This window comes from Taudactylus pleione, unplaced genomic scaffold (genome assembly GCF_031769625.1).
Source record: "Taudactylus pleione unplaced genomic scaffold, aTauple2 ptg000478l, whole genome shotgun sequence".
In the NCBI taxonomy this organism is placed as follows: Eukaryota; Metazoa; Chordata; class Amphibia; order Anura; family Myobatrachidae; genus Taudactylus; species Taudactylus pleione.
Window position 1 is genome coordinate 2,259,782 of NW_028284880.1, and position 12,350 is coordinate 2,272,131.

The window sequence follows — 12,350 nt, forward strand, 5'->3', positions numbered from 1 at the left end:
TAAAATTCTGGGGTATTTCTTGATTGGACCTCAGACATGGCGACAGACCAGGGAAACAATGCCCAAGAGTCAGGCGGTAAGTCTTTCATGCATTTTGTATCAATGATTAATTTGAAACATAAGATTGGGCAAGTTGTGATTTTGTGAAATCTGAATATTTACACAAATAGGTGAGGAGGATGACATGGAAGAGGCTGCCGGGCCCAGTATTCCGGCCAAAGCTGCCAAAAAAAAAAGGCAGCCACATTTCACAAGAAAGGAGATGGAGGTTTTGATACAGAAGTGTGTGGACATCCTGCCACAGGCAGACAGGAATATGAGTCTAAGCCAGAAGGGGAGAATGTGGGAAGAGGTAGCCGTTGCTGTCAATAGGGTAGGTGATTATGTCCGTCTAGCCCGGGATGTCAAACGGCAGTAAGTAAACACTTGCCCCCCCTAAAAACAAACACCATTTTAAACAAAAGGATAATGGCTTCCATTTTTTCCCACAGATGGGGCGACTTCAAATATCGCCTAAAGCAAAAACTCGCGGACAGGGCTAGGCATGCAAGGGGGACAGGTGGGGGTCCCACCCCTGTGTCATTGGAGTTGACCGATTTAGAAGAGCTGGCACAGGGGTGTGTGCAGCCTGTGGAGGTGTTTGGCGTGTCCACCATGGATACGGACATGCCAGACTTTGCGGCTCCTCATGTTGTCCCAGGTAAATCTTTGGATGTTATCAACTATGAAATGTTATTGTGCCAATATGTAGATTCTAATGTGAGGCTTTTCTCTTTTTTCCTAACAGAGACACAGGCGGATGAGTCTGCTCCAGAGGGGAGCCTTGGCCGCCGAATTTCTGCTGGCTCGGCAGGGGAGGAACCAGTACATCCGGCTGAGGACCCTGCAGAAGCCAGTCCAGGGCAATCCCCCTCGCAGGCAGTGTCCCTCCTCACAGAACTCAATTTCAAATCGGATTTCCATACGGAGATTCTGCAGAGGATGGACGCCAGTCTGCTACGGGTGGCTGAGGCCCTGGAGCAAAATGCTGCGGCCAACGTGACCATTGGTCAGGCCCTGGCGGAAAATACCAGGGCCAACATCCGCATCGCCAATGCCCTGGAGCAGCTCATTCGCCAGCACATGGTGGAGCCGACCTCCCTTCCTGCCGGAACATCAGGATCCTCCACCTCTGGCACAACATCAGCCAATCCTCCAAATGTGCCTAGCCCTGTGCCTAGTCCAGAGGCCACAACATCTGCCTCTGGACAGGCCAGCCCGATGACATCCCGGACCCGGTCTGGCGCCCTCCCTCCCCCATCCAAACGGGTGAAAAACGATGACAGCAATGGTGACTTTTCCCACAATCCTTCTGTGCTTGGCTCATATTCCTTTCTGGTCAAAACTTCCCTCTCCTTTCTTGTGAAATGTTTTTAAATTTTTTTTGTATGTTTATGTCAACAGTTATGTTGGGCCAATTTGTTTGATTTTGGGACATATCTTTGGCAAAAAAAGATGTTCCCAAATTTTTTTTTTTTTTTTATTTGGTTTGAGCAATAAATTGAAACAAAAAATCTGACATTGGATTGTGAAATTATTGTACAAATGGGTTAAATTTAATCCTGGACCAAAAGGCAAAAACTGGAAAAAAAAAAAAAAAAAAAAAAAAATGGGCTCTTTAAGGAACGTTTAAAAAATCATATAACGAGGCAAATTCAAGAGGCAAAAATAAAATGGTGCGAAAATTAAAACATGATGACATTATTGTTACAATAGGCCCTAACCACCAAATTGAGGGCAAAATAAACCCTCACAAATGTACGCAAATTGATTGTGTCATCCTGACATTAGCAGCTCTGATTTCCACCTGCGTACGGTTTTGTGCTATCCCAAAAAACTGATTTCAAAACACATACCAAGCCGGTTTTCAATCCAACACTAATTGCTTTTCAGCCCTCCCGCGATTAATCGCAACAACATCGTGGAGTCCCGGGACGGAGGAGAAGGCCATCGCCAATGTGGTCGAGTAATCCAGACCCTAAGCTGTGCGAGCATTTTGTAGGGAAAGAGGATCATCCAGTGACGTATGAGTCGGTCCGAACACATTTTACGCTCGCATTTGCTAATGTATGTACGCCCCAAAAACGCCTCGCCACGCCTGCGTTTTTCCATTTCCACCCCCGTCAACACCCAAAAACGCCCTGTTCTGTCAATCACATTTGACAGGTCACTTCCTGTACGCTATTTGACGAACGAGACCAAAAAAGCTCGCAATCTGCCGTACGCACATGCGCACTGTTACACCGACGCATGTGCGGTTATTTAACATCGGAAAGCAACGAGCGTACTGCTGTTTGCGAGTGGCTCTGAATGAGGGCCTAGTTCCAGAGCAAAAAGCTAAACACTCATCTCCTGCTGCAACTATTTAACCACAGGCTTGTAGTAACCACATCTCATCACATAGGGTTTTCAATGTTGTCATATTTTATCCTAAGTCTCCAGTCTTTGTATTCCTCTGCCCTCTTGTCCCTATTGGGCGTAGTAATTAGCATTACTGCTCACAGTTCTGAGGTCATGAGTTCAGCTCCTGACCAATAAACTACTGTGTATGTGTGGAGTTTGTATGTATTTCCACAGCTTGTGATAATTTCCTCCCACACTTTAAAAACAAATTGGTAGGTTAAATGGCTTTTCACACAAAAAATAACCCTAGTATGTGTTTGGGTCTATGTAATAGGGAACATCAGCACCTTAACATGGCTTTTCTTCTCCCTGTGCCATGCCCCCATTGTGCATGACATCATGTGGGAGGGGTGGGGCTGGCAGCGCAGGGATTTACAGCCCTAACCGGAGCATCCTCAGGATGGCTCGGGGGCTGTACGAGCTGCAGTGTGAATATCTGAGGATGCTATGGGTGGCTCCCATCATTTCAGGCTCCCTGCTAGCCAGATGCAGGCATCGTGGGTGGATGGCTGTGCCACCTAACAGGGTTCTGCGCTTTGTGTGGTGGCACCACTCACACACCCATAGTTACTACCCTGGGGAACATTGGGCCTGATTCAGACCCACTCGCGAGCGGCTGTACGCTCGCAAGTGGGTCGATGGTCTGCACTGAGCATGCGCACGACGGAGGGAGCTCCGTCGTGCGCATGCGCCAGACACGACGAGCGAAGGACTTTCCTTCGCTCGTTGTGTCCGATCAAAGGGGGCGTGCTGTCAATGTTGATTGACAGCACGCCCCCTTTGGTGGGCGTGCCGGGGGCGTGCCTCCCTGACGGGGGCGTTCCCACGGGAACGCCTCCCGTCAGAAGCCGGCCCACTGACATCACTAGTGATGTCAGTGGGAGTGATTTTGTCTCTGATAGAGCCAAAATCACTCCGGAGCTTGCGGTTGAAAACCTCAACCGCAGGCTCCGGCTCGCAATTTCGATGGTCGCGATGGTCACGACCATCGCGGCCATCAAAATGCACGCTCGTATAGCCTGTGGGTGGTGACCCACAGCTATACGAGCGTCCAGGAGGACGCTCCATGAAAAAGGAGCCCGGCCCTCATGCAGAGCGTGCGCTCTGCTCAGAGCGTACGGCTCTGAATGAGGGCCATAGATTGTAAGCTCCTCTGGACAGGGACTGATGTGAGTGACTGGAATATTCTCTGTAACCTGCTGCTCTTTATGTGTGCACTGTATAAATAACTAATAATTTGTCACTCATATCCCCTATTGAATATAAGCTCCCCAATTGATTAGGACCCTCTCCCCTTCTCTACATAATTATGGAATGTATGTGCTGTCTGTACTCATGTCTCTTGTTGCCCATTTCCCCCCTTGTATGGCGCTGCAGAAGCCTTGTGACAAAAATGGAAACAGTACATTTATTTTGTGAGAAACAAATAGAATTCCGCTGTGCATCGGTATTACAGCACTTTTATAATAGATATAAAAAAAATCCGGGCTTGCTGGTGGGGCCCGACATGGGACCGGTTTCGATGTTGTCCTCCCCTCCCTCTTACCTGTCAGCAGCCCAGCACACGCGGAGCAGTAGCAGCAGCAGCATACCTGCCTACTTTTGGAAAAAAGTTTCAGGGAGATTCTAGATGGCATGAGAGTTTGCATGGCACACCGCTGATGGCACGACATGTCATGCTCCACCCAAAGGGTGTGTCTAGCTCCACCTCTGGGCGTGTCTATTGTCACTCAGTGGGGTGTCCTGCGGTGGCAGGAGGAAACTAAATTACTAAGTGCAGCATGCTGGCAGGGTGGGTTTGTGTATGGGTGGCATGTGCAGTTACAAATTATCCCTAATTTATGTGATCATTGCCGCAACCAAAATGAGTCCTCTAACAAAGTTTTTTTTTTATAACCTCCACTGTTTGGGCACACATAGATCTGTGCCATCCTACTCACACACAGGAAACACACACAGGTCAGTGCCAGTCACCCCCCCCACACACACATACAGAGCGGATAGTGCCAGCCCCCCTCACCCCACACACTCACACATACAGGGGTTAGTTCCAGCCCCCCTCACCCCACACATACACAGGGGTTAGTACCAGCCCCATTACCCCACACACACCCACATACACAGGGGTTAGTGCCAGCCCCCCTCACCCCACACACACAGGGGTTAGAGCCAGCCCTCCTCACCCCACACACATACACATAAACAGAGGTCAGTGCCAGCCCCCCTCACCCCACACACATACACAGGGGTCAGTGCCAGCCCCCCTCACCCCACACACACAGGGGTTAGTGCCAGCCCCCCTCACCCCACACACACAGGGGTTAGTGCCAGCCCCCCTCACCCCACACACATACACAGGGGTCATTGCCAGCCCCCCTCACACCCCCCCACACACACATACACAGGGGTTATTGCCAGCCCCCTTCACCCCACACACCCACATACACAGGGGTTATTTCCAGCCCCCCTCACTCCACACACACCCACATACACAGGGGTCAGTGCCACCCTACACACACATACAGGTTAGTGTCTTCCTACACATATACAGGTGCCAAGCTCTGCCCCCGTCGCCGCTGGGATCGCGCATGCGCAGTCCAGATTTAAGATGATGCTCAGGGATTCCGGGGGATTGGGAGGGCTTTGCGGGGCAGAGGGAGACTGGTGGGTAAAAAGGGAGCCTCCCGCAGGATGCGGAAGTGTTGGCAAGTATGAGCAGCAGTCTCTTCTGCCTGTGAAGGGGAGCGATCACACTGATCGTGCCCCCCCCCTGGATTTGCACTGGGCTGAGGGGCTCACAGCTCCCCCCTCCCCAGCCGGAAGCGGAGCTGCAAAAAGGATTTTTCCCCCTAAGGTAACGTGTCCACGTCTCCCGTGATTGGGCCACATCTTCTTCCCCTGGGCCCGGGCCGACTCTCTACGGCCCTGGTTATGACCCTGAGGAACATAGATTGTAAGCTCCACTGGGCAGGGACTGATGTGTATGACTGAAATATTCTCGGTAACATGCTGCTCATTATGTGTGCACTGTATAAATAACTATTAATAATAATAATTTGTCACTCATATCCCCTATTGATTATAAGCTCCCATATTGATTAGGACCCTCTCGCCTTCTCTACATAATTATGGAATGTATATACTGTCTATACTCCTGTGTCTTGTTTAGAGATGAGCGGGTCCTGTTCTCTGAGACCCGGACCCACCCGAACTTCCAGATCCAAGGTGAGAACCGAGCCAGGATCAAGGTTTCCCGCGTGACGGATCTCAAAACAAGGCAAAACCTCATCCTCCCGCCTTTGGATTGTCACGGGTTTTGGATTATATAAAGGTCCCCACGATCGGCACCATTTTCACTCCGGCTGTGGAGAGAGAAGCTATTATACATAGTAAGTCACTGTCAGTCACTCAGTGTGTGTGTTCAGTTGGGTTCTTGGCCTGAAGACTGCTGCTGTGTTGTCCATAAAGGGGCTTAGGCTGCAGTATATAAAGGAGGGCTTCCTTCAGTGGGTGCTGCAGCTGCTGTGTCACTTGTCCGGTCAATCAACTGTGGCTGCTGCTGTGTTGTTGTCCTGTCCATCAGGCTAGGGCTGCAGTCCATAAGGGGGTACTGTGTTGTCCAGGGGGGGGCTCTGTCAATTAGGGGTGCTGTGTTGTCCAGGGGGGGTGCTCTGTCAATCAGGGGTGCTGTGTTGTTCAGGGGTGGTGCTCTGTCAATCAGGGGTGCTGTGTTGTCCAGGGGGGGTGCTCTGTCAATCATGGGTGCTCTTCCCCAGTGTAAAAAAAAATAAAAGTACTTTTTTTTGTGTGTTTGTGTGTTCGTTAGCAACTTAGCTGCGCTATTATTGTACGGTGACACTGTCGCAGTTTATCGTCCACATATTTGTGACTCTGCAGGTGATCTGTCTGCACTCAGCAGGGGTGCCTTGTTGTCCATCAAAAAGGGGTGCTGTCTGTGTTGTTCATCAAGGGGCTGCTGCCTCAATCAGGGGTGCTCTTTCCCAGGGTGAAAAAAATAGGAGAGAAATTAAATAAAGAATATCAATATCAATCCACATAAAAAAAAATATATATATTTTATTTTTGTGTGTGTGTGTGCGTTAGCAACTTAGCTGCGCTATTATTGTACGGTGACACTGCCGGCCAGACAGCAGTTTATTGTCCACGTATTTGTGACTCTGCAGGCGGCTTTGTTGTCCATACAGAAGGGGTGCTGTCTGTGTTGTACACCAAGGGGCTGCTGATCGTCCAGGGGTGCTCTTCCCCAGTGTAGTTATTCTTGTTGTTAATAATTTCTTATTCATAAAAAATTTTGTCACACAAGTGGAACCGCAGTGTAATATTCAACACGTATTTAATTAATTTGTGACACTGTGCAAACTTCACAAGTTTACAATTCAATAACACAAAGTTAACAATAAAAAAAAGGAACTTTTCACTTCTTTCCTCAATCATGAATAAATAATTAGTCTACACGCCGACTACAAGACCACAACAAAGTGCTAAATAACGTGCATAATATATTAAACATAATGTTATAACAAACGCCTCAGCTGAGATTCAAATAAACATATTTTCAAAAGGTGAAAATAGAGGATATGGTTTAAAAAATGGAATAAAGCAGCTAAAACTGTGTTCTCTGATTATAGTGTCCCTACTCCCTACCCATGGCCCCTCTACCTGAATTTCAGTGAGTCAGAGGAGCAACTCCATGCAACCGTATTCCAGAGTGCAGCTACTCCTCCTGTAGCCCAGGTCAGAAGATGTGTAGGATGTGGTGATGATATGGACTAAAATAGAGCTCACATCCACTAAAGTGGACAATGAATCCCCAATCTAACAGGGAGCACAGCTTTAATTTATACACAACACAAGATGGGATGAAGATATAGGCTTGGGTGCTGGTATAATCTGGGGTGATGGTATAGGCTGGGGTAATGATATAAACTGGGGTTATAGGCTGGGGTGAGGCCTAAGCATAAGACCAGAAAAGCCATGTCTTGGGTGTGGAATTATTTTAACCCAAATCCTGTGAAGGCATCTGTACCATTTGTAAAGTTAGTAGAGGTAGGGACCTTAACATCTAGGAACCTCCACCCTGTTACGTCATCTGCAGCACATCCATCAAAAACGTTTTTGCAAAATTCAGAAACTTTGGCAACAACAAGGAGTCCAGCATCAGTTAGCTCCCTTCTCTCTGCTAGATCCCAGCACCTGCCATCTTCACCATCAATACCTTCAATAACTATAACCTCATTCATGAAGCGATTGCTTTGTTTTGGCCCCCACAAAACAAGCTACCAATGGGCAGCTGACATTGCTGGCAATGATCTCTACATGCACAAACTGGCTTTACAGAGACAAGATGTTGTTGCCATCATCATCATCTGATTCCTCACCCTAATCAGTGTATACATCATCTTCACACAATATTAATTTGTTCTTCCCCCCATTACAGGTGCCTCTGTAATTTTTGGACGTAATTAGCGGTAAAGGTCTTTCTTGTAAAATTTGTAGTTCATTTTGATGGACATAATCTTTTCCACATTTTGGGGAACGAACCTCATAGACTGATCACTGACAAGGTTCCCAGCTGTGCTGAAAACTCTTTCTGAGTACATACTGGAGGGTGGGCAGCTCAAGTAAAGCAAAGCCAGTTTGTGCAACTAATTAAGTTTTTAATGTCCCTGTACAAGTTGGGAAATGCTTTTCTAGTGAAGTTGAATCTTTGCAAAGGATTGTTTAACAGTCAATTGTTTTTAAAAGCACTATTAGTAGTCTTCATTGTCCCCTTCTGGGATGAAAATCCACTCCCAGCAGCAGCAGGTGTAGCACTCAAGGATTCTTCTAGGGCAAGGACTGATGTGAATGAGTAAAATATTTTTTGTAAATGCCTCCCCTCCTCCCTCATAAATTTGCTTCGGAATCAAAAAAATTTAATTAAATTTACTACCAATTAACCCTTCCTGTCCCTGCCTTCAACTACATACATACTCCCTCAGGCCTCTTGCATAATAAAAACATTTGTTCCCTGATGTGCCATGTTGGAAGTTGAACTGCCATGTGTTTGTGCCGCCCACTGCTGCCATTTAGCGTAGTCAGCCAGCTAGCTTGGTGCAAATTTTGGGCCTAAACTGGATGAAAACAATATTGTGACTTGTGAGGTGGTAAAAATTGACTGGAAATTAATGTTATTGAGGTTAATAATACTGTAGGAACAAACAAAAAAAAAACTAATTATGTGATTTTAGCAGATTTTATCAATTTTTAAAAAAACATACAGATCCAAAACAAAAACACAGGGGTCGGCACACATCTCTAATCTTGTTGCCCATTTCCCCCCTTGTATGGCGCTACAGAAGCATTATGGCTGCTTTATACATATATTGAAATAGCACATTTATATTGAGAAACACAAATAGTATTGCGCTGTGCATCGGTATAAGCAGTTTTTATTTTGTTAATCATCAGATGTGACAATCAGATTACAGGAATCCCAGATTTGTATCCCAACATTTTAGCTAGAAAAATCTGGACACAAATGACCAAACGTACAGCCATGAATATACCTGCGGCTGTGCTGTACCTAATCCCTCTGACTCACGCCCTTGGTCCAATTCAACATATTCAGATTACAGCACTTTTATTATAGAGACAATAATTACTATACTTTGTGATTATGACAAATATGAAGTTAATAAAGCTAAGCAATGGGGCATGCTGGGTGTTGTGGTCCAACCCATCCCATATTATTAAAGAAAAATTGTCTTGGACTGCAACTCACAGCAGCAGAAGCTTTAAGGGGAGATGTATCAAACCTTTGAGTTAGAAAAAGTGGAGAAGTTGCCCATAGCAACCAATCAGGTTCTAACTGTGAATTATCTAGCGCAGTCTATAAAATGACAGAAGATTATTATAAAATGTTAGAAGCTTATTGGTTGTTATGGGCAACTTCTTAATTTTATCTCGAAGGTTTGATATATCTCCCCCTTTAAAAGACAACAGTTCATTCACCCATTGCAGACATTACATTGCATTGGATGCCAATGTGTAGCACTGACTACAGTAATAGGGTACACACTGGCTGACAGACAGATACAGCAGCCAATCACAGCTATCAGAAAAATTGAGAAATCTCACATAAATGTATATTGAAAGATTGTAATAAAAAGTGATCACATCCAGGCACACGGGACATCTGGTTACTTTACATGAGAGGCGCCCAGCTGTAGCTCCACCCACTGCTTCATTCTAAATGTTTCACCAATCAGATGTCCCTCCCTGTGATGTCACCACTCTCAGGGAGGGTTTCTTATGATCATTTATCACAGTTATTGCATACTTACCTACTTTTCAAAAAGCCTTTCAGGGAGATTGTGAAAACAATACCTATGAACGTTGTGGTGATAATGGCGTGTACTGCTACATCTGAGAGGTGTGTCATATAATTGATTTACATCCAGATGTAAACGAGGCCCATTTTAGTTAATAAGATCTACTTGTTGATTAAAAAGTAATAAAAACACACTGATACTTTTCCGAAAATACATGTAGCCATAGGGATCATCATGACTTATAACCAATGCAGGGAAATTATACTACTAATAATCTCATTTGAATGTGTATATCTCTGTTTTTTTTATTTTATAACAGCTTCATAATAGGGGTAATGTGAAATCAGGGAGATTACAAGACTCTTCAGGGGAGTCATGGTGATTGCTACTATATCAGTTAGTATCCCTAACAATCAGGGAGAGTTGGCAAGTATGAGCTACTGACTCGCCCAGATATAGCTGTACAACCTCTCCCTACACATATTGCAAGGTGAAGGGGCTCAGTGAATGTAGCACTGAAAGTGTGTAAGTGTCTCATCCGTGGAGCCAGAGCATAAAAGGACAGCTGTCCTGCCTCATAGTCCAGATACATCCCCACGTTATTACAGGAGATATTGCCAGGTAACCAGATCTGTTTCCTGTCATGTATCAGTGAATACTGATCACACAACCCCTTACATAGAGCCCAGGACTTGTCATTATAACCAATGCGTGACTGATCCCCTCTCCTGTCTATACTGGGATAGCACATCCCTACACTCCACCACCCTGAATTACTGACAGTCACATCCAAGTAATGTCGTCCTGAGGAAAAGCTGGTGGTGCTTAGTACCTGGTTATACTGCTGAAATCTCTCTGGTGTTTCTGGATGACACCGGCTGCTATTTGACCAGCTTACTTTATAATAATCTGATGCACATATATTATTGCCAGCTGTGCTTACATCTAGATTTATAGGTGTAGGTTCCTGCACATTGAGACCTATATTTATACCAGTTATGATATCAGATTCTGCATTACCTGCTGGGTTTACATCCTGCAGTTGGTCAATAGATTCCTGCACATAGATCCCTTTCTTTACATCAGTGATTATATCATATAATGTGTGTAATGTCTCTGAGACGTGACCCACATCCAGCTCTCCTACACCAGGGACCTGGTTATCATGTCTCTCTCTGTCCTCACCATCACACCAGTCACCTGTATCTGGTTCCTGTAAGACAGTCAGTGGATCAGACACGTTACACAGCTCCTCAATGTGACGCATCTTCCTGGACAGCTCGTCCTTCTTTATTTCCAGCTGCTGGATCAGATCAGAGACTGAGAGTGAAACACACTCTTCCTGCCTGGAGACCTCACTCAGGACTCTCTTCTCCAGGTCTTTCAGCTGTCTTCTGATGTCTCTAAACAGGGCAGTGACTGTCTCTGTCAGACCAGCTGCTTTTTCCTGATCATCTATCCTGCGCTCCTCCAGGCTCTGGGCTCTTTTCTCAGCCTCTTTTCTCTTTGTTGTCAGTTTCTGCAGAATATTTATCAGTTTCATCTTCTTCTTCTCAGAGGCCTCATCCAGCAACTCCACCTGGTGTCCCCGATGTTCTCCAGCCAAACTACAGGACACACAGATACAGGCAGCGTCCTCAGTGCAGTAATATTCCAGGATTTTCTTATGGACGGAGCATTTCCTTTTACCCAGTAAAGTGGTGGGATCAGATAAGACGTGCTCTGCTGACTTGATGTGTACTCTCAGGTGTTTAACACACAGAGAAGCCTCACAGTGCAGACAGGATTTAGCAGCAGGCACAGGAGAGTCCACACAGTAAGTGCAGATGATCCCAGTCTCCTCCTGATCTGGCTGAGAAGACAGGAAACTCCCCACTATGTTACATAGAGTTATATTCCGTATCGGTGCAGGGCGCTCCTTACATTCTGCTCTGCATTCAGGACAGGAATAAACTCCAGACCCCTCCTGTGTATCCAGCACTTGATCAATACACACTCGGCAGAAGTTGTGTCCACAGTTCAGGGTTACTGGGTCTGTATAAATGTTCTGGCAGAGGGAACAGTCCAGCTCCTTTCTCAGGTCAGCAGACGCCATCGCTGGCAGCAGAGGAGAGAAATGAAACTGAAAGTGTGTGACACCACAGAGGGCAATGACTGGGCTAGTGTCATTAACCCCTGCTCTGAGCCAAAGTAAATATCAGTCATTTGTTTATGCAGTGCTCACGCAAATCATACTGTACCTTATCCTTTGTGTGAAGCTTTGCTTATCCCTCCTGGTATAGCAAAAGATAATCTACCCATAGGGGCATATTCAAATAGGTGCACATTTACCAAATGTTTATCCCACAGGTGCGAGTTATTTGCTATTCAATTGGGGGAGAGAATTTTTTCTTAACTTGTTGCAGCTCATTTTCTTTTTCTAAGAGCTTTTCAAAGCTAGTCCAATTTTTCTTAAAATCTTTAAATTGTTTGGACTTGCTTCTGACCTCTTTGGATATCCCTTCCCCTAAGAATAGATGAGAACTGATTAAGTTTAAATCTATATGAGTCTATCATGGTTGGTTGGTCGCTGAC

General features: G+C 45.9%; 1 protein-coding gene across 1 annotated transcript; it reads right to left on the reverse strand.

Moving 5' to 3' along the window:
• Positions 1 to 10,112: 10,112 nt before the first annotated feature.
• Positions 10,113 to 11,871, reverse strand: LOC148503024 (E3 ubiquitin/ISG15 ligase TRIM25-like). The gene has a single exon (XM_088449027.1). It carries the CDS (start codon positions 11,869 to 11,871, stop codon positions 10,183 to 10,185), a length of 1,689 nt encoding a protein of 562 aa, XP_088305153.1. The 3' UTR covers positions 10,113 to 10,182.
• Between the last annotated feature and the right edge of the window lie 479 nt (positions 11,872 to 12,350).